At 48.1% G+C, this 26,168-nt stretch overlaps 3 protein-coding genes, besides 1 other annotated feature; 1 reads left to right on the forward strand and 2 right to left on the reverse strand.

The window, feature by feature from the left end:
* The first annotated feature begins 7,996 nt into the window (after positions 1–7,996).
* GSTUM_00001121001 (uncharacterized protein) lies at positions 7,997–9,691 on the forward strand. XM_002838381.2 has 2 exons: positions 7,997–8,331; positions 8,433–9,691. Exon 2 carries the CDS (start codon positions 8,687–8,689, stop codon positions 9,638–9,640), a length of 954 nt encoding a protein of 317 aa, XP_002838427.1. The 5' UTR covers positions 7,997–8,331; positions 8,433–8,686; the 3' UTR covers positions 9,641–9,691.
* Positions 9,692–10,223: 532 nt separating this feature from the next.
* Positions 10,224–10,307: a sequence feature (Short protein (GSTUM_00001122001, CAZ82619.1) was converted to a misc_feature.).
* Positions 10,308–10,314: 7 nt separating this feature from the next.
* GSTUM_00001123001 (uncharacterized protein) lies at positions 10,315–14,842 on the reverse strand (the record flags this gene model as incomplete). XM_002838383.2 has 10 exons in its annotated part: positions 10,315–10,836; positions 10,908–11,360; positions 11,415–11,455; positions 11,520–12,525; positions 12,583–12,646; positions 12,707–12,962; positions 13,066–13,899; positions 13,969–14,141; positions 14,195–14,377; positions 14,682–14,842. The coding sequence occupies 10 exons, from the start codon at positions 14,840–14,842 to the stop codon at positions 10,819–10,821; spliced, it is 3,189 nt and encodes a 1,062-aa protein (XP_002838429.1). The 3' UTR covers positions 10,315–10,818.
* A 3,821-nt stretch (positions 14,843–18,663) lies between these two features.
* Positions 18,664–23,253, reverse strand: GSTUM_00001124001 (uncharacterized protein). XM_002838384.2 has 3 exons: positions 20,525–23,253; positions 19,722–20,467; positions 18,664–19,637 (listed from the first exon to the last, which is right to left on the reverse strand). Exons 1-3 carry the CDS (start codon positions 22,182–22,184, stop codon positions 18,975–18,977), a joined length of 3,069 nt encoding a protein of 1,022 aa, XP_002838430.1. The 5' UTR covers positions 22,185–23,253; the 3' UTR covers positions 18,664–18,974.
* Between the last annotated feature and the right edge of the window lie 2,915 nt (positions 23,254–26,168).

A 26,168-nucleotide genomic window follows, 5' to 3' on the forward strand; every position in this document is an offset into this window, starting at 1 on the left:
TGATCCAAAGGCTCAGTTTGCTTATAGTAAAAATGGTTGGACTGATGATAAGCTTGGAGTTGCCTGGCTGAGTGATCACTTTGAGCCTAGAACCAATACCAAGCACCTCCAACTTCTCATCCTCAATGGGCATAGGTCACACATCACATGGCAGTTCTGTCAGTTTGCTTTAGAGTGGGATATTCATATTCTCTGTCTTCCAGCGCACTCAACACACCTGCTTCAACCTTTAAATATCGGCATTTTTGGTCCACTCCAGCACTTCTATGGAAAGGCGGCCGATACACATATGGAGAACACATGAACTGGGATTAAAAAGGAAACATTTTGGACCTTTTATAAAGAAGCCCGTGCTCTTACTTTCTTGCCAAAGACTGTTCAGTCTGCATTCCAGGCAACTGGTATAGAACCTTTTAATCCAAATAAAGTACTAGTACAGATAACAATGGTCACAAAAACTACTACTCCTGATTGCCCAACCTCAATTTTTACCACTCTCCATAACCGCCGCCAAGTATGCCAGCAAGTCTTGGCAGCAAAAAGATTTGTTCCTTCTTTTCCAGCAAGCGCTCATGAATCCTATCTTGCTGTTGTACTCCGCCTAATCGACCTTACTGAGTGTGCACTTATGGAAGTGGAAATTGCAAAAGCTGAGGTACAAAGACTAAGGGAAGGATATGAGGACAGGCAGGCAGTCAAAGCTGATCACTGAATACTTTCTAAAGTGCGTATCATTACTGGGGAGGAAATTATCCGGCTCCACGAGGAGCGTAAGGCCCAGGATCTGAAAAAGGCGAATCGACAGCAAAAAAAAAAAAATACTCCTATGCCTTCCCCAACCCCAGAAGCCTCTTCTACTGGTCACAGTGCCCCTAGTGTTCAAATTGTGGATACTCCAGAGGTGATTGAGCTTCATAGTACCTTATCCGAGTCAGAAGATGGGTTTGAATCACCAGTCCTCTTGAACACCCCGGCTCCCACCCCGTCCCGACATCCGATATACTCTCCGACCCTGAATACGCCAGCCAACCCCAATCGTAGGCTTCCTAACTGTCCACTGGAGATGCACCTTCATTCTCATAGTTAATTTTCGCTTTTCACCTCTTTCTTTTTTGTTACCGGTCTCTCTCTACTGTCTCTTTTCTTCTTTTCTTTGTAAGTTTTCACTCCCACCTTCCCCACACGCTGTTTAAAACTAATCATTGATCTAGTTAGATTTACTAAGCTTCTTTCCTGTAATTTCATTTTTTTTGAAGTCAAAATACTGGGTTTTCATAATATATGATCAGTTGAATGGTTGCATAGTGCCCCGCAGTGAGACATCTGGCTTCTCGGTGATATCCAGTATCCCTGTGGAATACATTATCCTACTACTGTTAGCTAGTACCCTCCTACCACTACCTTTTTCCCTACCTCAAGCAGTTCCTTTAGCCCTTCCAGATGAATATATTGGGGCTCTCGTTTCACCAATATCTTCTGATCACTGCTGGCGCTCTTTCCTTACTGTTTCTCCTACTTTCAATCGTGGGTTATATGTCCAAGACATATATTTATATCATCTACACGATATGCCTATTCATCATTTCTACTTCATAGGCTAGGGATATCCCATGGGTCAGACCAGGAATCTGGTTGTTGTAGGTGAGTGGTTCATTTCAACCTTCAGTTTAGGTTTCCATGGTTTAGATTTTCCTCTGTTCGGTGGAGAGTGTACTGTTGGGATATGGGATTTCCTTACTTTGATGAATGAGTTCCTAGGCTTTTTGTTTTTACTATTTGTAGATAGCCATTTGGGAAACTGGTGGGGGAGTTTTTTACACCAAGGACTGGTTGAGTATTGGTGACTCTTGGCAAAACCCCTCCACATTTAAGTCAAGGGATCAGAGAATCGGGTACCTGGCTGCTGGTATTAGCCTTTTTAATTTCACGGTTTTTCTTCTGTCTGCTAGAGAACAGGGCAGTATAGAAGTGTGGATCTACATGGTACTAGCAGATATAACCTCCTACCTTACTGTATGTAAAACTGGAGAAATAAATGAGATACCAAAGAAAAAGAATAAGAAGAAAAGGACCTCTATTACAGCATACTCTGTTACTCCTATTTTCCTCCCATAGAATTTAACAATACCATGGTCAACTATCATGAGCCATCTACCCTCTCCTCTACCCCCTCGAGGGTTTCTACATAGGAGTACAGTTTCTCTTCAATAGTCTCTCCAATTATTGCCTGGCTTGTTTTCCTGTTCGCTTAATGGGGAAATTATCTGAGCCTTACCCTGTAGTCCTGTCTCATTTGATGGGCTCGCTTAGCTTTAACACTGTCGGCTTTATCTCTTCATTTCCAGTTGGCGCTGGCAGTTGTAGAACCTTTCTCCCTACTTGCATGATCCCATTTGAGGAATGCTATGGCTCGTAACTTTGAGGTCTGTCTTGCAGTAAGATTCAACTATACCCTCCCAGTTGCTCAGTTTAAGTTATAGTCACATTTCTCTCCTGGCCTCTCCAAATCCCTACTGTCAATGGGATCCCCTCTACTAAGTGATACTATTTCTCCCAGAACAAGGAACTTCATGAGAGATGTAGTAAAATGGCAATGATTTGGTTTCTACCGTCAGGTTTGCTCTGGAGCCTTTGGCCCTCCCTCCACCTCCCACTTCGATTGCATCAGCTTACACCCTACTGCCTTTACTCCTTTTAGCTAGTACCCTACTACCCCCTCCCTCTGTCTTATAGTGTTCCAGAGCTCTGGCCTGCTGCCTACCCACAGTCAGTCTTTAGCTGGCATCCTACTACTGTGCAGCATTGCCTTTGCCTAATATCTACTCCTTAGGCCTAGTACTAAGGCCCCTGTTCTCACTTGGCGAGTTATGGTATTGCACTATATCTATGGCTTAGCTGGTTAGGAGTGTCTAGCCTCAGAGCTCATCGCCAGCTGTCCACTTTGGGGGTGTTTTTTATAAACAGCAACCTGGCAGTTCAGTGGACAGTAATTACTTTCTTTTGTAGTTTTGGTAGAGATTTTCCTTATGCTTTCCTTTCTAGCTTGTTGGGTTTTCTTTCTGTTAGCTATGTGTAGTTAGTAGGAGGAGAGTCTTTCCGGCTAGGAATCTTCTTAGGTATGTGGTTGACTTCTAGGAGAAATCCCTTCATGTTCAAGTCGTGAGGTCTGCAGACCAGGCACCTGAGTTGATCATCCTTAGAGTGCGTGTAGTTGGACTTATACTAAAGGGTTTTGGGGGTACGGGTTTTCTCTTAGTCTGGGGAGGAGGAATTTTCTTTACGCCATAGCTAGCTCTGTACGTGATGTTCTTGTACTTTAAATAAGTAATAACATGACTATAAAAATAAAAAAATAAAAAAAAGAACCTCTAGTACAAACTCCTCATGCAACCACTTAGTTCTTTCTTATACTACAAGATTGAATCAATACTTTTATCTCCACAAGCATCTCCTACAGTGCTACATGAGAAAGAGGTCTCACTTATTAGACTAAGATGAGACTGAGAAGATATTAATAGTCATTATCAAAAGTGATAATGAAGACAAAGAGTCTCAAAGCTATCGAGATATCCAAGAGGTACGGTTATTACCTGTTCATGAACTAATGTATACGGAGTAGAATCATTATACTAGATGAATAAAACTTTGTTATCAAATTTATTCTAAAATATCTTGTACCTCTTTTCGAAAAACCGCGTTCTTTATTCATATTCGATTGGTATCACACTCACCTTACCCCTCCAGTTTTTCAGACCTGCCTTGACCACCATATTACCCCCTCCTTGATTCAGACTAGTATCATTTCCCTTACTCAACCACTCAATGTAGCATTGAATAAGCCCTTTAAGGGCTTAATTAAAGAGTTTACAGAGGAGGTAAGGGAGAAAAAAGAAGCAGCTAAAGATATAGAGAAGTGGGGTATCAGTCAGCATAGGGTGGTTACTACAGAGGCAGTAGGCAGGGCTTGGAAGGAGTGGCATAAAACTGGGAGTCAGTCACGGCAAAAGATTGTCATCCAAACCTTCTGTGATACCTGTATTGCTTTATCAGTTGATGGCTCCTGCGACCATGAGCTGAATATCAAAGGCTTCACACCTGGGAAGCTTGTAACTGGTGACTGGGCATGTTTAGAGGAAGAAATGGGCTATTGGATCATGGAAACAGAGAATTTCGAGCTTTTCCCCACTGATACTGGTAATAATACTGTGGAATTTAGGCTCCTAGACAAATAGTTGCCCGGGCCCTTGGTTACAATTTTGATATGTTTCTCTTTTGTTTTCCTTTTTTTCTCTTCCTTTATACAGTTTAGTTCAATGGCGACATATCACGTCTTCCTCTTAGCAACGGTCTCTATATACGCAGTGGTTACGGTACTCTTTTACTGTAACGTTGTCCATCTTAGCTCTTCCACCAAGTCTGTAATTTGAAAACAAGGCAAGGGATGGAGTCTCTGTCGCTACAAAACCGTCACATTCAAAAGCCTAGGGAAGCCTTTTCCTTACAATCCCCGAACAGCACGGGTTCCTATTCCACTAGCACTATCACTATTCCATCATACCCCCTCCAAGGAGCCCCCGGGGGTGGCCTTTTGTCCCACTCTTCTTGCCCGTCAGGATTAGAATCCCCCCCCCAGATAGGACCTTCTCTGCCCATTCCTCATCCCCGTCCATCCGCCTGTCTTGGAGGTAGGACGGGACGAACTATAGGCCACACTGGTATTCCGTCTTTTTTTTCTGGGGGGGGGCCGGACACCCTCTATCTTATATACCAAGGGCTGGGCGGGCTACGGGTCCGGGCGCCCAGTCGGATGCGATGAACTCCTACAATTATCGCACCGGTACAGGTAGCATCCACCCCTCATAGTTCTCTATCACGTGACTAAAAACATATCTTTTCCTATGATATAGATATAGCGCACCACTCTACAAGTACTTATCCATCACTCGAGACGTGCATTCTGATTATATCTGATTGTATGATAAACCCACCTAACTCGGGCTCTATATTGCCCCGCACAAATACTTCACCATCCCACCCTTTAGTCCGTCGTGTGCTCGGTCCCAAAGACCTTATTTTGGAGAATACCAAGTTCTGGAAAGTACTCATACCCCCCCCCCTTAAAATAGCCAATAAATTACTAGAGTTTCAAATAGAGACCTTATCCCACTGACCCCTTGGACGAAGTGCAGTCGTGCCCCGCTATCCCAGCCGGCCAAGATCCGAAGAATCCATCCGGCACAGCAGCACAGCGAGTGTGATGCAGGGACAACGGGTTCAGGCTTTGGGTAGGAAAGAAATTCAGGTTCATACTAGACAGCGAGGTGTGTGAATGCGGTGGAATATGGGATAGCTTTGGAGATATGAGTAAGCACCCCCGGTCATGCTTCCACGGATAATACAGTACCGGTATCTGACTGAACTCGGACCGCGGAACGCGCTCAAGTGGTCCCCATTTCGATTTCGGCTGATAAAAGAGAAAAAAAGAAATTTCACCCCTAAGCGGAAGGCGTAACCACAAACCTACGAGTACGGTACGATAAACGATACTTGCTTGTTCCGTTTTTCGAAATGGTGACGGGCAGAGCTGAAATCATGAAACATCACTCATCCCGCGCTCCACCCCTGAAAGCCACTGTCTCACCCGCTCGGGCCCGCCCTCCTCCTAGACAAAGACAGCCGTCTGGGATACATCTATCATACGGCATGGTGCTACTGTGCCTCGCGGGACCACTATCATATCGTACAAGTACCGGTATCATAGCTGTCAAGTTCCGTCCAGGGCTCTTGGCAGACCCCGGACAGTCCGGATCACGGTCTCGACAACCCACAAAAACTGGTACGGTATTCGGTATTCTTCGTCCACTCTGTCAGTTCTAAGATATTTTTGCCCCACCCCCGCCTTCAGGAACTGTATGTAAAATCTACAAAGGTCCTGTTTGGTATCATGGTGTATCACTCGAGGTATTCTCCCGAGGGATTGGTGAATGGGCTTCTATCCAACTTTAGTAAGTTAGCCTGTCGGAGTCTAAGTAAAAAATGAAGGTGGAGTATAAATGACAAGCGCTACCCAAGCTTAGTAGGGCTTCGATTTTCTAATTCTACTGTGCCTGAGTTTGGGCTTGGAATATCAGTTCTGGGTTTTCCAGCATATATCATCTATTCATAATTCGGGAAGGGCCAAAATGACACTGGTTTCCCAGGCCATTTCAGCCATTTTCCTGTCCAAGAAGAGAAGATAACTCTAAGCTACAACATACCCACAACCCAGGAGCGGCAGGCATATATATCAATCCACCTCCTCCATCACCGGTCCGAAGATCACCGTGAATACCCCCATCAACTCCCTAACCTCCTCCTCAACATCCTTCCGGTACACGACAGTGCTCGCATCCGTCCTCACGTTCAGCGCATCCCTCAAAAGCGCCTTCGAGGCCAACACCAACATTGCCAACCTCCCAAACCTGCGAACGACGGCCCCCTCCACGAGCGCCATCATCTCCATCACCACCCTGGCATCCCCGACCAACCCTCTAACCCACACCAGCCGCGCACCCAGCGGATCGTCGGGGAAGACAAATCCCACCTCCCGCTCAACCCTCCCTTCAAAGGCCCTCACACGCCTCGCCACGGCGAGAGCGTACTCCCGCGTCCCCTCGAAGCTTTTGATGAGGGCGCGGAGGGCACGTTGGAGGGTGAATATTGCCAGAAGGCAGTGTTGGTAGTCCCTGTTGCCGGCGGCGGGGAGCTGGTCCACGGATAGGAGTCTGTAGAGGTGTGCGATTTTCGCGCTTGCAGGCTCGTGCAGCTCGATCCTTTGCAAGATTTGCCCGTACTCGAGGTGTGTGCTGCGCAAGGCTTGGAGTGCTGTGAGAGCCTGGAGGTCCAGCGCTCCTAGGGCTTCCTCGAGCCGGAGTAAGATTCGATCCATTCTTGAAGGCATTGGTTTTCGCTTTTTTCTCTTTTTTTTCTCTCTCGACGTTTCGGTGAGGACCGGGCTTTTGTTTGGTCGTGGTGAGGAATTGGAGAAATGGTTTTATACGGTGCCGTTGTGGATTGGTACATTTCCTGGCTTGATAAACATGATTGTTTCACTTCTCACGTTTGTGCTAGTGGCGTACTGTCATATTCAATCTTGGATCATGTTGGGTTATCAAGAAACTATCTTGGTGTTGCAGACGCTTGATACCGTATCATCTCAATAGAGTTGATTTTCCCAACCTCGAAATGGACTCTGATATCACTCGTTTGAACGATTGTATCATATCACCTAGTACCCCCAACACAACAACCCTTGGCCACCCCAAAACTCCACGAACGCAGGTCGGCCGGCAGTCCTAACCCGAGCAATATTCTGTGAAGGTTTAGATTCTTCCCTTCCATTGAGTTGAGTCCACCTATTGTACCCTCCATAGGGAGACCGTTAAAGTATAACCCAAACGTCCATTGCAATACACGGGATGAGCTAAAGAATTGGTGGTTGGACACCCCCAAGACCAAAGACCATCCAAGCAGTTATATATATGCATGGTAGAGATTACCATCGTTCAACCATTTTCAGAGAGTCTCCTGACATTCCCCACGATTTTCCACCCTCGCCAAAGACCAGGACACTGCTGTGAGGGGTTGCTTGGGCAATTATCTTAGTATGATAGATTGGTGATAACCATGACTTTTTTTTTTTTTAATAGTAGGACTTTACAAGCTCGTGGGACCCTCACTTGGTAATGGGGTATACCTCGAATTAATCACAAGAAATTATAGAGTTAAATGACTTTAAAACAGGGATTTGGGGGGAAAAGAAGATGAAAAGAAGCAATCGCCAAGACTTTTGCTTACCCGCTGTATTACATCACTAGCCTCATGTATCCGTCAAACGTCCCCCCCGCATCACCGCACAAAGTGAGCATCCGTCATCATCACACACCAACTTCACTTAGAGCCAGTATATAAGGATCTCCATCACCTCCCTCCTCTGTCCAATGACAGCTCCACCATCAAGGAACTTTTTCTCTCATTTCACATCTAACTTGACTCCCATCACATCGGACTACCATACCTCACGGGCAATCACTCACTCACCGCCAAGCCAACGTGCCCCGCTCCCCTTAAATTACCGGAAAACCTAAAACCCCCACAGACGCACAACCAGATCATGCATTAATACGAGCACACGCGCGCAGTGCTGTTCAACAAAGGGTCCAAACACGCTTCAAAGCACTCCACCGCGATCGACCCTATCGGAACCGCCCATAAAAACATTCCGAGTACAAGTACAGTTGCACCTGGCTATAATGAACCTCGTTATGATGAATATTTGGCTACAATGAACTGGTTCGTCTGAGCACGCTAGCGGAAAATAATTTGCTATAGTGAACCCCCATAGTAAAAATTAGTGAACGCAGACTGAGATGCTGATTCTTTGCGTTCATTAGCCAGGTGCAACTGTACCGCTACTCAAGTAACATCCGACCTAATGGGGAGTCCCGTGCGGGCACCAGAGCGGTCGGCTACCGGATGTAACATTTACTGCGGCATTTCCCCCCCCCGCAAATTGGCTATTGATTGACTCACGAGCTAACCGCGTTGCTTCTGCCGCTGTAATCACTACTTAATCATGTCATTCCCCTCCGGCATAGGAGAGGACGGGAAGGAAGGAAAGAAGGAAGGGGAGAAAGATAGCGTAAAAATGCCACCGATTCGACGAGAAAAGACCAATTCCACCGCCACCAAGGCGTTCCAGGAACGACTAGAATCGTTCGCCTTTTCGTCCGTCTCAACCCGTACACGAGCTGCGAATCGAGCGGCTTCGAAATCAAATACACCGCCGGCTACAGACCAAGGGCCTGAAGAAGCACCCTCCGCAAACCTCGATTCCACGTCCAAAATGGTGGCGACCCGGACGACAGTCAGGGCCGTGACCAAGTCGAGAGCAAAACCAGCCTCCCGCCGCGGAAAGCAAAAATCCAGCTACGCCCCACCCGAAAAATACGCTCATCTGGGTGGTGTGCAAGACGCCTTCGCTCCGAACCTCCTAAGCGTCTTCATCGGTCTAAACCCGGGCATCACGACAGCCACGGTCGGACACGCATACTCTGCGCCCTCAAATCACTTCTGGAAACTCCTGCATAGCAGCGGACTAACGCCGGACCGCGTCTGCCCCTCAACGGAAGACATACACCTACCGCGGAAGTACTCCCTCGGCAACACCAATCTCGTCGCGCGCGCGACCCTAAACCAAGCCGAGCTATCGAGGGAAGAGATGGATGATAGGGTGGAACTCACAGAGGACAAGATTAGAAGATGGAAGCCGGAGAGCGTGTGCATTGTTGGAAAGGGGATCTGGGAGAGCATCTATCGCGCAAAGCATAACGGCGCCAAGATTCCCAAGGGGAAGTTTGTCTGGGGGTGGCAGAGCGATGAGGATAGATTTGGGGTGGATGTCGAGGAGGGATATCCCGGTGCTAGGGTCTTTGTCGTGCCGAGTACCAGCGGACTGGTGGCCGGGTATTCGATGCAGTTTAAGAAGGATATATGGAAAGTGCTTGGTGACTGGGTGCAGATGAGGAGGAAGGAGAGGGGGGAGACGGCGCCGAGGACGGATAATTTAGTGGAGGGGGAAAGTTCAGGCGTAGTGGAGTAAAGTGGAGTATCATAGCTTTAGTTCGGAATGCATTATAATTATCCCTTAAAACCTAATGATTGTGTTTCTATTTCCCAAGCGAGAACTCACTTTGGCCAGGCAGAACTCGACGACGACACGCATGCACGAAATCCAGACCAGAAAACAAACCCCCCAACCACCCTTCTACCCCATAGCCCAAAACACTACAGCACACACCAGACAACCAGCAAAGCTAGATATCAGGTCGAAGAGATATCCATCATGCATCGTACCACCCCTCGAGCTCCTGTATACACACCCAAGAGAGGTTTTCATCGTATCGGGAAATCAAAGTTAAGGGGGTGCCTTGGTGACGGCACTGGGGTCGAGTTCGGGTGATACGCTGTTAAAGCGTCCACTGGAAGGTGAAGTTACTGGTGCGGGGAAATGATTTTGATTGTGCTGGAGGTTTTGTATCATTTTTAGTGATGTGCAGTGAGATACAACCGTTCACCGAACCTAGAATCCCAGCACTTCGGCGAAGCAACGCAGGTGATGCAGTGAAATAAAAAAGTATTTATTATATGTGGAAAAAATAATACTAATTTGGTTCGTGCCACTCCTAGCCAAACATCGAAAACACAAACATAGGTAAGTAGAAAAGCGCCATCACTCGCACCACACCTCGCGTGGGAAAACCGAGCATAATAACCTACTGTTAAAACCTAGGTACTTTGTACCTTGTGCATATCATATCATATCATATCATGTACCAACTATGGATGCTCAAAGAGAAAAAAAGAGAGAACGCCGTAAATCGCCCCGCCCCAGCTAGCGCACAAATCAAGACAAGGCAAGACAAGAAAGTAAAGACAAGAGAAAGCGCCCCACTCTAAGGATAGAAAACATCATTCCGTCCATTCCATCAATGGCAAATTTGTCGCAAGTAAGCCAACCCAACCCAACTCCGAATAATGTTTCTCGCGTTTATGAAGTGTTGTATAAGTAGTAGAAATCCGGATCTGGAAACGAGACATGGAAAACAAAAAGAAGAGTTGAGAAGATAGGATATGAAAAGGCATGACAAATGGAAAGGGAGGAGGAATGGAAGGAAAAGAGGAAAAAGACAAGGAACAAAAGAGAGGATTAGTGAATACTATAACTTTTTTTTGCAAATCTTCCGGCTCTTTTTCCTTCCCCCCATTTTATAATTTTTTTTAGCGACTTTCGATTCCCTATACACAACCGATTAGCCGCTACTCCCATACCGGTACGCACACACTTCATTTGGGGGGGGGTCACTCACGAAAAGGAATCCAAGATCCTTAGAACTAAGCCTTCCAATGCCCTGAGACGCTTTCTCGTCAAGTGCGCCTTCAATCAACTTCCTTTTTTCCTCCTGGAGCGCAAGAACTCTATCTTCGACCGTACCGGCCACGATAAGCTTATGAACGCGTACCTTGCGTTGTTGTCCAATCCGGTGGGCGCGGTCAATAGCTTGATTCTCGATGAAGGGGTTGTAAAACGGGTCGAGAATAATGACCTGCGAGGCGGCGACAAGATTAAGACCCGAATTACCCGCCTTGAGGCTAACGAGAATGATATTCACGCTCGGGTCGTCGGTGAACTCCGTAAGAGCTTCGTTGCGCGCGGTAGAAGTCATGCCTCCGTCGTAGCGACGATAAGTCCAGCCTTTTTGGTGGATCGGGATCTCGATTAGGTCTAGAAGGGAGGTGAACTGGGAAAAGACAATCGTCTTCTCCACCCCGTCATTGTCGCGGATGGTCTGGAGGATTTCCATGCACTTGTCGACTTTGGCACTGCTAATCCAGCGTTTTTGAAGATGCTTCATATCTGTACCCCCAAATACATCAGTCGTGGCCTATCGCTAAAGAGCAAAAGATGGGAGGAAACATACACTGCTTCTTGCTCTTGGCATTGCGCATAGCATCCTTGCGCACTTCGGCCAGAGTCCTTGGACGGCTCTTCTCCTTTGCCTTCCCCTTGCCCTTAACGTCCTTCTTTTTCTTTGGTGCAGCAGCCTTTCGCGCAGGTGCCTGACCCCCATCCTCGGAAGCACCTACGGTCGCGCTACCCTCGCCCTGTTCGTCACTATCCACCTCCTCATCATTGACGATAAAGCCCTCCAAATCACTCCCTGTATCGCCATCATCATCACTATCCTCAGACGAATCCGTGTCGTAAATGAGATCATCGTCGTACTCCTCCTCGGGTTCCTCGGGCGCAGCTTCCTCTCCCTCAGACATGTGGACTTTCTGGAAGGTTCTGAGATCGATAACCTTATTCAATTGGAAAGCTCCGCGACATCCAGGGCACCTAGCCCCACCTTCCTCGTTCCCAGAAGCAATCGCGGCATCAACATGCTGAGTATGTAACTGCACCAGACATTCGGAACAGAACTGGTGACCGCAAGGAATGACAATAGACGGATTATCCGCGGCATCCAAGCAAATGGGACACTCGAAAGCATCAGGATCCTTAAGCCGAGCAACAGCCTCGGGCGAAAGGCTCTTGGCCAGTTCTATCATCTGATCGTCAAATGGCTTCTTAGCATCTGCGACCTCGATGTCCCGAATGAGATGTGGATGACAACACGCCTGCCTTAGGCGAAGCAAGAGGACCAAGATGTTGCTATAATTCCTGCCAACAGTACCCGCCCTGAGGTACTTGTTATACAGAATTTTGGACTTGTCCTGTAGAGCCTGATAGAACTGCTGCTCGTCCGGTGACAGAACGGCATAAACCATTTCAATGCTCTTATCAGGAAGGGTAAGTATAGGTTTCCCATCAATAGTCGAATCCTTGGTCCGCCGTAGCAACACAGCCTTCATGAGAGCCTGAAGCTTAAGTAGTGCGCTGCTAACAGCACGTTCGCTCTTACTCTTGAGTGGACGGGAGAAAGTCTGCAATCCGTCAGCAAATGTTAAACAACCACTAGAAGGCAACAAAAAAAAACATACATTCGAAAACTCAGACCAGGAACTATAAGGCTCAATTCTCAAAAACCGTAAGAGCGAAAACATCCTAAAACCATCTCCTCGTCAGCCACAACCTGCCACCACAGAGGAGTCAGAGCGCGCTCACTCGTCACAACTGTTCTGCATGGGCGTGCCCGACAAACAGAGCCTGAACTTGGCGTTTAGTGCGCAGCAACCCTTAGCAGATTGAGTGTCCTTATTTTTGATACACTGTGCTTCGTCAATGATAACCCTATACCATTCACAGTGATCCCCGACGAAGAAGAAATTAGCGTTCTTGGTGGCCTCCGGATCCTCACTCTCTAGCAAAGCCTGCTTCTTTTTGTACTCGGTGCCGATAGTCCCAAACGTGGTAAGAACGACTAACCACGCGCAAGGTCAGTTGGTCAATTAATTAATCAGGCTTTCCGAAACCCCTTCCAGAAGCTTCCAACGAAAAACAAACAAGCAAACAAGCAAACATACCATCATAATCCTTAAAGCCCTCAAAACTTCTACACTTCTTCTGATTTCCATGGTGAATGATAACCTTCAGACGGTGCTCCGCCTTGAGCTTCCTTTCAATCTCTCGTTCCCACTGCTTCAGAAGAGCGATTGGCGCAACGATAAGCGTAGTCTTCCGATCTGGATCCTTCGACTTTCTCGAGACAATGAGCGCAAGAGCCTGAATAGTCTTTCCCAGGCCCATATCGTCCGCAAGAATGCCCCCTTTGTTGGACCCATCCTCCATACCCTTCAACCACGCCAAGCCCAACTTCTGATGTTCCATGAGCGGGTACGTCATATCATCCGGCGTTCCCTCCCTATTTTCTGGAGGAATCTCCATGTCCGGCCGAATATTCTCCATCAGAGTCTTTAGTTGATCCAAAGTCTTGGTGGGGTCGTTACGGATGTGGTTAATGTAATTCCCAATCTCGGGGCGATAGGTGCTGGGCCAGCCACTGTTCAGTGGATTGCCATCCCGGTCGACGATACCACCGTAAGCACTGGAATCAGATGCCTGGGGCGTTTGGTTGCCGTTGTCGTTTGAAGCGGTTGCAGGATCAGGCGTCTGTGGCATTTGATTTGGGACGATTATGGGATCATCAAAGCCACCACCATTATTATTATTCCATCCATTAGTCGTGGCGAGGTTGTCGTAGTTTGAATAGTCGAAAGGTCGTACAGAGCCAGCACGGGAATCCTGGGCCGGTAACAGTGATCCTATGCTTGATTGACTAACGGCCGCCTCAGATTCCTCATCAGAATCCAGGAGTTCGATAACTTCATTCGCAGAAACGTGGGGAAACCGCAGGGGAGCTAAAGTGTGATGCGCATTTTGGGGGATGGGATCATACTGGGGTAAGTGTGGCTGAAAAGAATACATACTCGCCGAAGGCTTTGGTAAACCTCCGAGCAACGCAGGACTCAAAGTATTATCCAAATATCCCGAATCCGAATAGTTATATCCGTCATCATATTCGCTAAGATAACTACTGCTAGCACCATTACTGGACCCAACATGTCGAAGGGATGCCCTAGGCATATACTCTTCGTGGCGCCTATTACCAATCACGTTAGTAATACGGAGATAGATGTGATCCGAGAAGCCCACCTCGGATGTAAATTTCTACCAGAATAACTCGCATCGGAATTACTCTGGCACATTCCCGCAAGTCCGGAGTTTATACTAGGCAGACTTTGATCCGAGCTTCCACCAGGATTATTGAAGCTCATGCCATTACCGACCCTAGGACTATTCAATTCAGCATGCAAACTACGAGCCAGCTCTTCGTCGCTATTCTAGTGTCAGAATTATGCCTCACGTAGCACAATGGAAGCAGACGGGAAAAAGAAAAAAGCAAAAGCTGCCAGAAAGCTCGCATAGCGAAGGAAAGGGATATTAATAGAAAAGGCTACAGCGAACAGGAACATGGAAGCTCCTCGCCACCGCCAAATTTCCTCCGAGAAAAACTAAACCGAGGGAGAAAACAAAACAATCTCAAAACTGAGAAACAGCTGTTTTTATTTTTACAAAATAAAAACGGCAGGGAGCGGGAGAGAGAAAGAAAAACATAATAAATTAAAGAAAAGTGACAAACCTTATCCCGGTATCCCGACTCAACGGACTATGTCTAACACCCGCAAAGTTCGGGTTCAGCAGCGCTGACTGAAGGCTAGGACTGGGAGTCGTGCGTTGAGACTTTGTCTCCGGAAAATCTTGGTGGAAATGATCGAAAGCATCCTCCCTATTGCGCTTCATCCCGAAGTTGCTGCTGCCGTTGATATTAACACCACTACTGCTGCTGCTGCTGCTATCACTGCTGAGAGGAGTTCTGAGTGTAGCGTAAGGCCAACCAGTGGTCGTTGTCAACGGTACGTTATTATTATTATTATTATTGGTTGGGATAGCGTTGTGGTTCCCCTGATGCTGTGGTAATAGCAGAGCCTGGGATATTTGGGCCTCGGTCGAGATGATCTGGTTCTGAAGCTCACTGCGTTTGTTCTGGTCAAACGGCGAGGTGCTCACCCCTCGGAGAAAGTTCTTTAGTACTTGTACGTGCTCTTGGAGAGCTTCCACGGGGATATCGTTGGGCTCCATACAGCACAAAGCAGGCCTCGAGGTAGGAGGACGAGAACTAGATGGGGACGAAGGAAAGTGTAAGGCTGCGGGTTTCGTGATGTGGCAATGCGAAGGGATGATTGTCTAAAAGTTCAAGTTGAATGGATGAATTAGAAAGGAAAAGGGAAGGGGAAAGGAAAAAAAAATTTGGTTCGATCGTATGAAGTGTAAGAGGGAGGAAGGCTGCGCGGAAAAACGAAAACGAGCACACTGGGCTGAAGCGTGCGTGGACCAACCAAAGTCGGAAGGGTTGAAGGTAGCTGTTGGGCAGAGGATGTTTACTGCTGCAGATTGTGGGAGGGCAGGTAGCTTAGCTGGCCGACTGGTTTGGTTGGCGGTGGTGGACAGCAGGCGCTGACAATTATCTGTGCGAAGTGTGTGCTAAGCCGGGGAGACAGGAAAGTAGGTCGGGAAGGGCTAACTAGTTCCCCCAGTGTCAAGGATAGTAGAGGGCGAGAAAAAGCGATCAGGAAGAGGTGCAGAGGCGAGAGTTGGCGCGGACTGGTTCCAGAAAGAGAAGAGTTAATAATTTGACCTTGGACAAAATGACAAGCAAACTGAGTAAGAAGGAGAAGAACAATAAAGTGTGAGAGGAGGTAGGTAGGGGGTGAGACGCGAAGGAAATGCAAAGAAGAAGATACACTTTTTCTTTTTCTTTTTTTCTTTTTTCCTTCCTTTCCTTCCTTTTTCCCTGAGGCACAGAGAGAGCCGTAGATACAGAAGACGAATGGGGGAGGAGGGAGAACTTGAAGACAGGTGGGTACAGAAGTTAAGAGGAAGTGAACGAAACAGTTCGTACCCTAAGACACAGAAGGTAAAGCGCAGAGGAGAACGAATGGAGGTAATGTAAACGGAAAGGAAGAAGACCAAATTCTCCGGACTAGACACCCCTCAATAAATCAATCAATCAGGCAATGCAAATGATGTGTAAAGATTACAGTATGTTAATAAGTAGCTGTTGTTAACAACGACGACGACGATGTAGACTATCTTGAAGCGTATGAGATGTCCAAGATCAACTAATAATAAACGAATACTAGAAATGGTAGTAGTAGTAGTAATAGTAGTAGTAGTAGTAATGGTGGTTGTGGTGTTAGTGGTGTTGGTGGGTGTTGGGTGGTGGTGGTAGTGGTGGTGGTGCAGGAACAGTACCAGTCAAGTTACTATGCGAGCAACATACAATAATGCCAATACTAAGGTAAAAAATGGGTAAAAATCCGGGTGACGCGAGCCAAACTCGAGCCTCCCTTGCATGTGTTAGAGATAGGGAGGGAGAGGGAGAGAGGAGAGAGGAGAGAGGAGAGAGAGGAAGAGGCATGCATGTAGGCATGAGTGAAGCAAATTGAGGCTGCCAATTAACAACGCTCAAAGAGGCAATGGCAGTGGCCTGCCAATCAAACGCGGTGTGTGTATGTATGTGTGTGTGTGCAGTGGGGCAGTGGGGGGAAGGAGTGAGCAGAAAAAGTTCAGGGGAGGGGAGGGAAGGGGGGTTGGATATGAGGTATCATAGGTATAAAAACCATATTAACTTAATAAGATAACCAGGAAGGGGTAACCCCACCGTATGGTAACATCTATGATGATGATGATGATGATGATGCCGCCAATCCTTCCTCGGAAACATCCCTCTTCCTTCCTTCTTTCCTTCCTTCCCTCCTTCTTCCTTCCCTTCCTTTCCTTCCTCTCTCTCTCTTCCTCCCTTTTCTAAACTCTCTCTCTTCTCCAACAATGCGACGAGGCAAAGCCCCATCACTTTCCTCCCTCACCGCACGTACAGCGGCACATCACGTCGAAAACGCCCGAAAACGAAAAGATAAAAATAAAAATAAAAAATCATAAAAGCACACACCCAAATGCAACGAGACGCAATATTGAAAGAAGAAGAAAAAAGAAAAGAAGAAAAATTAAAATCTCACCTTCAATCGATCACCCAAGTTCAGCCCCATCCGTTCGCTCCCTTTCCACAGTTGACAGTTCGCGTTCCCCAGACCGAGCCAAGTCAAATCGACATGAGGCTCAACAATAACACCAAAGAACGAAAAGGCAACATAACACGCACAAGGCACTCACTTGATCTTGAAGAGCGAAGCAAGCAAGGGCTTCTTATAGTATGTTGGGTGGTGCAGCACCTGCGCCCCAGGCAACAACGTTCGCAACCCAGCGCAAATCATACTATCCAGTACTCGAGTATCCGGGTACGGTAGTTATCATACCATAACGAACTGAACTGATGTTGAATTACCATGACTCATCCCGCGATGATTCCGGTGCCTGTCGCCCATTTGTACCCTCCTCACGCACACACACACAGGAGTGAATCATGGCATCCATACGCACAGACCTATGACTCACGCCCTACCGGGACCGCCCCAGGCTGCAATCCGTACCTTACAGATTTATGAAATCGCTTGGTGGTGGTGATGGTGGTGGTGGAGGAGGATCATAACGTAACCCACTTTCGAGATTGTACTAGTATGATACTGTATTGTACAGCAACGAATACAACACTTGTGACTGGTGATAGTATCGCCCGTACCCTGATCCCCACACAGCTTCCCGCGCATTTCCACCGTATTCGCGGGTACGGTTGTACGGTGCTCGTACTGTACTGTACTCGTACATACAGTACTCGTACACACACCCGCCACGGGGCGGGCGGATACTTGCTCGCGTCGTACAAATCCGAAACGAAACAGAAATGGATAGGGTAAACATTCACGGCCGTGGCTCGAGCCGCTCGGCACATGATCATGGATGGAGCATACCGGTATGATCCTGTAATCGAAATCGAATCGAATTCCTCATTTGCACTTGAGGGGGGCCTAAACGAGTCGTGTATTTACTGAGCTATAAATACCCCCTTTGGATGAATGGAAGGGTGAGGAATCGTGAAGATTTGAAGCTGAGTCTGTCTTGCCGTGGTCCATAATATTATGGGGGTTGGAGTTGTGAGGGTGGATTCCGGGGTGAGACCTTATCGGCTCGATGGAGCGGAGCCTTCGCAGGCGACGATAACTGTGCGGTAGCGTGCCTACCCTATCTCACCACCCATGGAAAATGACAGCACTAAACCCACAGAACCATGGGCGCAATACCCCAGGCACCTCCGGACACGACACGCCATCCCGATCATGCCCATCCTCCTCCGCCTCTCACAAAAACAAACTCGAAGCTTAATACGAGGAAAATAAAACGCATGTAATTTTATTTATCCCTTTCAAACACCCACCACCACACGTCCATCCACTACAGCCACGACATTCCAAATATACAGCCCTAATCCCACACACAAGCCCCAATCTCAACCTCGCAAGATAGGGAAACAGAAAAAGCATGGGGCACAGAGTTACTGGTAATCAAGTACAAACGGAAAAAAATAAAAAATAAAAAATAAAAAAAATAGGTGAACAAAACGTTACCATTCCCACCAGGACCTTGCCCGTCTGCAGAATCAAGAATGAAGGGTTGAATGCCTACATTGTATGTGTTCCGAGAATAGACATATGAAGGGGAAAGGTAATAGAAAGGAAAAAAAAGATAGGGAAGAAGAGGGTAATTAAAGAATAATAGTGAGAACCTAAGAGGCGAATAGAAGAAAATAAATAATTATGCTCAAGGTGTGATAGCGTAAACCAGAGTAGTTGGTATCGACAGAAAGTAAGAGGGCACAGGGGGCAAAACAGAGAGGAAATGACACAACAAAGACGCTGTAAAGGATGCACAGAATATCCCTCCCATCCTCCCTCCCTTCCTACCCATAAACTATACTCTACTAAGTAATAATCCCAATGTCCCCCACCAAACTCAACAGTTCCTTCCGTTCCCTCTCCTCCGCCTCCGCCTCCACAGGCACTTCAGCCTTGCCACCCTCCGGCCCATCCTTCAAACTCTCCTCCCTCTCCCTCTCATCTCCACCGCCATGGCTGCTCTCCGCCTCACCATTCCCCGCAGTTTCCACGCTCCCGTCACGGCCATCCTCAACATCAGCCTCCTCGCCCCCATCACCGAATTCTATTCCCGTGATGGCAAGGCCAGAAGTTGAACTTTCGGGACGATTATCATGATCGAGGCCGAAGTCCATGCCGCTACCATCACCCCTTATTGCCAAATCTGGTGGCCGGGATTTGAGTTGGCGGGCTTTGGCAAGGGATATAGTCTTTGCGTTGTAACTGCTGACAATGGGCTTTGACTCGTCACGATCAATCGTGGCTTTCATTATTGCACCCATCCATTTCTTGCCTTCTTCTCTAGTGTCGGTGGCGAAGTAGTGTAGCCTTGGGGGCGTAAATGTCACACCCTTGGATGCACCGGGAGCCGGGGGGACAAGTTTGAATGTGAACCAGCCCCTCTCCTTCTCTTCCTTCTCTTTGCCCTTATCTTTGTCGGCGCCCTTTTCCTTCTTATCTGGCGGCGGAGGTTTCGGTGACGTTGGTGACTTCTCCCCGTTGAGTAATGTGACGGTTTGTATTGTCGGGGAAGCACTAGACGGGGGGTGCGGGCTAGCGCTAGGGCTCGTGACGGCGGCAAATTGAGCGTGCAGGCTAACAAGTCTGTCGTCCGTAGCCGAGAGGACCCTGTGGGATGTGATGTCAATCAATCCACGCTCCTTCGTATCGGTGTCTGCATAAAAATATGCCAACCGCCGACCCTGAAGCACGAAAAACCGAGGTTTCCAAACACCAAGCCCACTTGAGCCACGTTTCTTCATCCATCCACTGAAATCAGCTGTTTCGGCAGCTTCCTGCGGCGTAATCTCACGTAGTCCTTTCTCCCACGCGCTTGTGTGGTGCTTCTTCGATTTCTGGCGAAGTGCCGTCCCGGAGGAAACACCACGGATACGGCGGCCCGAAGCTGATTGAGTTCGGTCTGCCTTTGGAGGTCTCTCCGGGGGCCCCGACACCGTATCCGACTCGAGGGTTGCGGTGAGCGAAGGGGTAGACCCATCGCCGGAACCCAATCCGGAATCCACTTTCTTGAGGGTTTCCGATACAGAACGAGTAGGAACAACAGGGGTAGGAACATTCGTGTTCGTAATGATAGGGTCATCTGTTGTCGAACGGGGGGGTACCTTTCCTGACAGGGACGGGGAGAGACCTGGCGAAACATAGGGAAACCCCTCCGGAGGCCCACTAAAGGAAGCACTTTTCCGTTTATTTTGTTTTTCCTTGCTGTTGCCACGAATGTGATAGGCCTGGGCCGCTGTGCATAAGGGTGAGGGCTTTCCGGGAGATTCCGCACTGCCGATCCTAGACTGTCTAGCATGAGCTGTACCACTTCTCAGCCTTTGTTCTTCAGTGTAGCTAGCTTTTCTGGCATGATTACCCCCATTCTTCTTTTGCAATACCTTGCGTTCTCTAGGGGTTGATTCTCCACTAGAAAAGTAGCTATGCTCCGCCACTTTTGGAGTTTGGGGTTGCGATCCCGAGAACCCACTATCACCTGTAAAACCTGTATCCCCCGTTCCAACACTTGCACTTGTCCTGTGCCCAAATTCCCCGGTCTCTTCCCCCGTAGAAGGTTGAATATGAGTCAATGCAGAGCTCGACCAATTCCGATCAAAAGATGAAATTCGTTGGTGCCCTCTCCCGTCCATCCCGGCCGTAAGAATTGCCGCTGAAGCCGATAAAGCAACGTTTAAAGCTGTTGGTGAAAGTTCGTGCGCAGAAAGTCGCCTCCCCGAAACAGTGCGACGGTGGTGCGAGGCAGTATCCGATCGTCGAGGCGAAACAGGCGGTGAGCGGGGTGCCTCGAAGATACCGGGCGGGGTACTGGCGCCCGTGCTGGAAGCTATGGTGGTTGCTGTCATTGGGGTATGGAGGGGCGCGTAACCATGATTTCTCGGGTCTAGCATATTCGCTTCGTGAGTATTGATATGATGCTGTTTTGAGACTGGCCGGTTATGATGACTAGGAATCATCGGTAGCACCGGCCCCCCTCCAATTGTGCTGCTTCTTTGACGAGGGCTTGTCTGAGATATACCCACCGCGGATAACCGTGCATCACTTCCGCTTCTCGGTTTTGTCTTTGGAGGCGACCTCTTAGACCTCTTCACCAAGTTCTCAATCTCCTTCCAAACCTCAAACCTCTTTCCAAAACTCCCAAGATCTAATTCCCTGAGATGCGACATCTCCAGTTGCAATAAAATTGACCCGCTGACCTCCTGTTCCTCGAACTTTTGACAAGAAACGAGGGGAAGTTTGCGGCTTTCCAGGTATTTAGCAACCTCCGCGGGCGTCCAAGCCTTGATCTGTTCTTCTGTATAAAACACTTCACCGTTATTCGGTAAATTAGCACCTTCTAGGTCATCATCCTCAATTTCAGAACCGGACACGTTATCATGCTTTGAATATTCCGAGGAGGAATCCTGAACAACTTGCTCTAGAGGTGTGAATGACGGCCGAGTGGTGGACACACTGCTGTGACGTCGATTGTGATCTTTCATCACTCGGCTCGTTCTACTTTCTCTAGAATTGGAAATCTCGGTTATAGCTTCATCGATGTCGCTTAGAGTATCCTCAACCACAAGACTACGCATACCCGGTGGATAATTCGCGCTTGATCTGTCACCCTTTACCTGAGCCATGGCATTTGGAGAGGCAATTTTGGGTGTTGCCGTAGGTGATGAGACCTTATCAACAGCAAGTGGTGGCATAGGGTCGTGATCATCTGTTTCCTCAATTGTTGAATGTGAGGATGATATATGAGAATTGACAGGCGATGCTTGAGATGGATCCGGTCCCGGGGTTCCTGTCTTGGTTGGAGGAACAACGGGAGCAGTCGCTGTCACGGGCGGGTCCACCGTCGTTGCAGGTTGCGTACCCATATTGGGCAAGGGAGCAGGTGTTGAGGGCGTAAACACCGCAGGCGACTCAATCACGGTGCTGACGACTTCTGGACTTGTGTAGACTTTTCGAACCCAAGGGGTATTGCTGCTTAGCCATTGTTTCTTGAAAGGTAAATATGCCCCAAGCCCAAACGACATGTCACAAAAACCTCGTGAATTTCTTCTGCGCAGAGGAGCGGAAGTCCGATCATGTAGAGAGAGAAATATGAAGTGCCAGTGGGGGGCGGGGCGGGGGGTTGGTGTATGTAGAATGGGAAGAAGAGGAAAAAAAGAAAACTCACCCTGGGGGAAAAGGCCAACTGCGCCGGTGAGAGAGCGTCCCTGCGTAATGGCTCATAGGATTAGCGAATTGCTCTCTTGAGACTCAAGACCCGGCCCGCGAGAATGAATAGAATGTGAAAATGCGTGTTGTCACTGCTGGCCGCTTCTGCAATGGGGGAAGGGACAAGAAAAGGCCAACAGAATGTCCAACACAGTGCCGAAGCGGCGCAACGCACATACATGTAGATGTACACGCAGTGCTAGCCACAGTGAAATATATATTCTTTGCTTTTTTCCCACCCTCTCTCCTCCGTTAATCTTTTCCTTTCCCACCTCTTCCTCCCCTCTTCCTCCTTTGCTTTCTGTTTGAAGGGAAGCAGAATGAAAAAGCACGGTGAGGAACAAGTGCCATGGCAGCAGCGGCGACAGGCATAGGATACAGAAGAACATGTAGTAACAAAGTAATAATAATAATACTTTCCAAACACCAAACATTAAGGGGGGGGATGGTTAAAACGAAATAAACGATGATGAAACTCACCATATACCATCCGTCACCGAATTCGTCTTTGTTGCAATGGTCAGCGCTGAAAGAGTTTTATGTACAAGAGACGCGGAGGAGCCGTCAATTCCTACCGTCCTTTTCCAGCAGCTCTACATACTCCCCCTTGCGTAGTGTAAGTTCATCTGGAGAACGAGCGCTAAAGTCGTGAATCACACGTAGGAAAGTCGCGCCCGTGGGAATAGTGAGCTGCGGTCGAGCGTTTATCGGAGCCACTCGACCGCCAGAGCTGTTTGTCGTAGGAGAAACCCCATCATCAGCCATCCTCTATCGTTCTCACTCACTCACTCACTCTCTTCACACACACAGTCCGAGCCGTATTCCCCGCTTCGCGCTGCGGAAATAAAATCTCCAAGCAGTGCTGAGAAGGGGAAGAGTGTTCAGAGTAGTTCGATCGGCGAGGGTGGCGGATGAGAGGCGGGGGAGGAAGGCGCTTGTTATTAAGAAAAAAAGTGCACTCGTGGTGAAAGCAAATCCTATGAAAAAAAAAAATTAAATTAAATAAAATAAAAGAAATCTGTCCTGTTCGTAGAAGACTGGTATGTCTAGCCTCCCCCTTCAATTCAACAGCTGCAGTGCGGCCGCCTGAAGTACTGGTATCAGATATCAAAAAGGGAGTAAAGTTGTTTATGTGCGTTTCTCCTTTCCTCCGCCAGATGAACCGAACGAGTGAAGAGTGGAAGACGAAAACTGCACCGAGGAACCTAGCGAGACCTAGTTAGGAGTGGCAGCCCTGGGAGTCTTGGTCCCAGTCGGGGTAAAGAGGGTGATGATATGAATGGCCGCAGGAGGCACCTGGCAGAAAGAGCGGGGGAAAGGAGAAAGAGAGAGAAAGAGAGAGAGAGAAGGCGAACAAGATTTTGAAGGAACACGAACGGCTAGACTACGGGAGGCTAAGGGTCTCTCCGAATGCTTGAGCAGTTCTGGGATCAGACGCCCAGACACAACTTTATTCTGATACGTTGATAAAGGCAGAAAAGCTTGCCACTCCGGCCCACTCGTTGGTTGATGGAGTATGCAGGAGAGAAAAGAAGAAAACAAGATTTCTTCCTGCGATACGCGAAGGCCTAGGGTGCAATATACCACTATCGTCCCGATACTCCCGTCAGTCCATCAGTATGCATTACTTGCACTGCTTTAGGAGTCAGCTTTCAAGGATAAATTGAAGCGATAATCCCTTAGCTTCTCGCAGTCCAAGGGACAACGAGATCCCGCGCCAATATTTGTTTGGTTGATGCCGGGAAGTGCTTGTTCACGAGTACCGGTACAATAGCAAGCTACCCTGCTGCACTCAGCAGACTGCCCTCAGCTATGATAGAGGATCAGCGGAGTGCGATACGAGCGAATACGTGTGTACCGGTAGCACGAATGACACCTAAACCACTTCTATTCTCAATATAATACCACATAGGGGTAGCACAATGATTACACACCTGAAGATGGATCAAGGGAGTAGGGAGTCATATCATACCGGACCACACCAACATGATCCTATTGACCTAAGGGCAAAAGTGACATTTGAGCATGTCTTCACCACTGCCAATCATTACCGAATCCGACCGGTATCAAAGACCTTTTTGTTAACCAAGTGTGACTGTCAACCCGTCGTCATACAGATAAAAATACGACAAACCCTTCCTTCCGACACCAAAGCTTTATGTCCGGGAACCTGCAGGGCCCTCTGCAAACATGCCCCCTACAGCTTTCGAATACTCGTACAGTACCTCATTTCAGAGAACTTCTTGCACCATATCACAATCGGTTCGGTGAAGGAAACCTAGGAATCCGAACAAAGTTTACGGGTACTACTGTTCCTGCGCGGTACTTCCATATCCGTCCAAGGTTTTTTTAAGTCGACCACTATATTAGTTCACTTTGGGTAACACCAACCAAACACTGCGTCACACAGTGTAAATATGTCCCACCATAGGATTTTTCGTTCAATTGGAACCCGGACGATGGAATGCATCGCTGGGGAGCTCAATATCTAATCAGCACAGCACCATTGCCGCACCACTAAGCAAGGCGCTGAGCTGCTCGCATATTGGGTGCTAATATGAGGACTAGTGTTATCGTTTACTCAAGTTGGGGGGAACAGGAGAGGGAGAAACGGAAAGCAATAAGTTACAACGACACCCTTGAGCCTTTTACTTCAAGTCTCTAGGGACCCTCCAATCCCAGATGGCCATTTTCACCATTCTCTCTCTTTCTTGGCTAATCACCGAACCCTCAACAAGCCCAGCTGGAAAGCGAGGATATAAGAGGGCACTTCAGGACGGCAGACAGCGGACCTGACATGCTCTTCATACTCTCGTAATTGGAGTAAGACGTGCCAATACATCTGAAAAGCTGACCAGCTGACGTTATCTATTACGTTTCGGCCACGTTCTCTCCGAAACGGCCAATAACCCCAAATCCTAGAAGCCCCGGCTTCTGGTATGGATTGACAAGTAGTTTCAACGCTTGCCGGTAGGTCCATCGTAGCCCAAGAGTTGGCTTGGATATCGGCACCGTCCCGAACTCCAATAACGATATCTATGAGTAAGCATTCCTAAAAGTAAGATCGTTTGGCTTACCATCGTAGTATGGCCTCCACAATATCCAAGAAGAAGATACAACAACTACCATCTGCGGGAACGGGACTACTAAGAGATCCTACAGCTCTGAACACTTGAGTATACCCCAGAGGCTACACCCCTCTTTTATACAAACAAATCATGCTCCACTTATCCTCCTCATCCCCCTCTTTCTCACACTATTCCCAACCATCTGTTTTGTCATTTATATATCGCCATGTTTACCGGAAGGGTTCCTACCATACTGCATACCACTATCGTGCCCATTTCAAATAAAGGATCTTACGGTAGGATCTCTGAGACAATCGCATACTCACAGCCCCGCCCCCAGCTACCTTCAGAGTACAACTTTCTACAACCCTCATCGACAGGTCACCCCAAACCCAGAGCTCCCTAACCTACCTCAAGCCCACATAAATGTAATGCCATCCCTCTTCTCCTCCCCCCTCCTCCTCCCGTCGATTTTCCACAGCCCCCCGGAGTCAGCACAGTAACAACCTACCTGAGATACCGCCTCCCCAAACCTTCCGTCAAAAACAAGGACAGACGCCCAAATCATCAAATATCATACGATACAACGCAAACACAATACCCTAACATCCTGACAGACAGACACACACCCGCAGGAGAACACACAAATAGCCCTCAAAAGACGGTAGCAACAACCCATGAGCCCTGACGAACAATCCAAAGATCCACGGAGCGCCGCCACGCGCCCAAATC

Source organism: Tuber melanosporum (assembly GCF_000151645.1).
Source record: "Tuber melanosporum whole genome shotgun sequence assembly, scaffold_249, strain Mel28".
Taxonomy (NCBI): domain Eukaryota; kingdom Fungi; phylum Ascomycota; class Pezizomycetes; order Pezizales; family Tuberaceae; genus Tuber; species Tuber melanosporum.

Coding starts and splice junctions, on each gene's coding strand:
- GSTUM_00001124001 (XM_002838384.2), bottom strand. CDS start 22,184: ATGTCGTTTGGGCTTGGGGCATATTTACCTTTCAAGAAACAATGGCTA. Junction 20,468..20,524: donor ATTGCAAAAGAAGAATGGGG/GTAATCATGCCA, acceptor GAAGTGGTACAG/CTCATGCTAGACAGTCTAGG. Junction 19,638..19,721: donor TGCACGCTCAATTTGCCGCC/GTCACGAGCCCT, acceptor AACGGGGAGAAG/TCACCAACGTCACCGAAACC.
- GSTUM_00001121001 (XM_002838381.2), top strand. CDS start 8,687: ATGCCACCGATTCGACGAGAAAAGACCAATTCCACCGCCACCAAGGCG.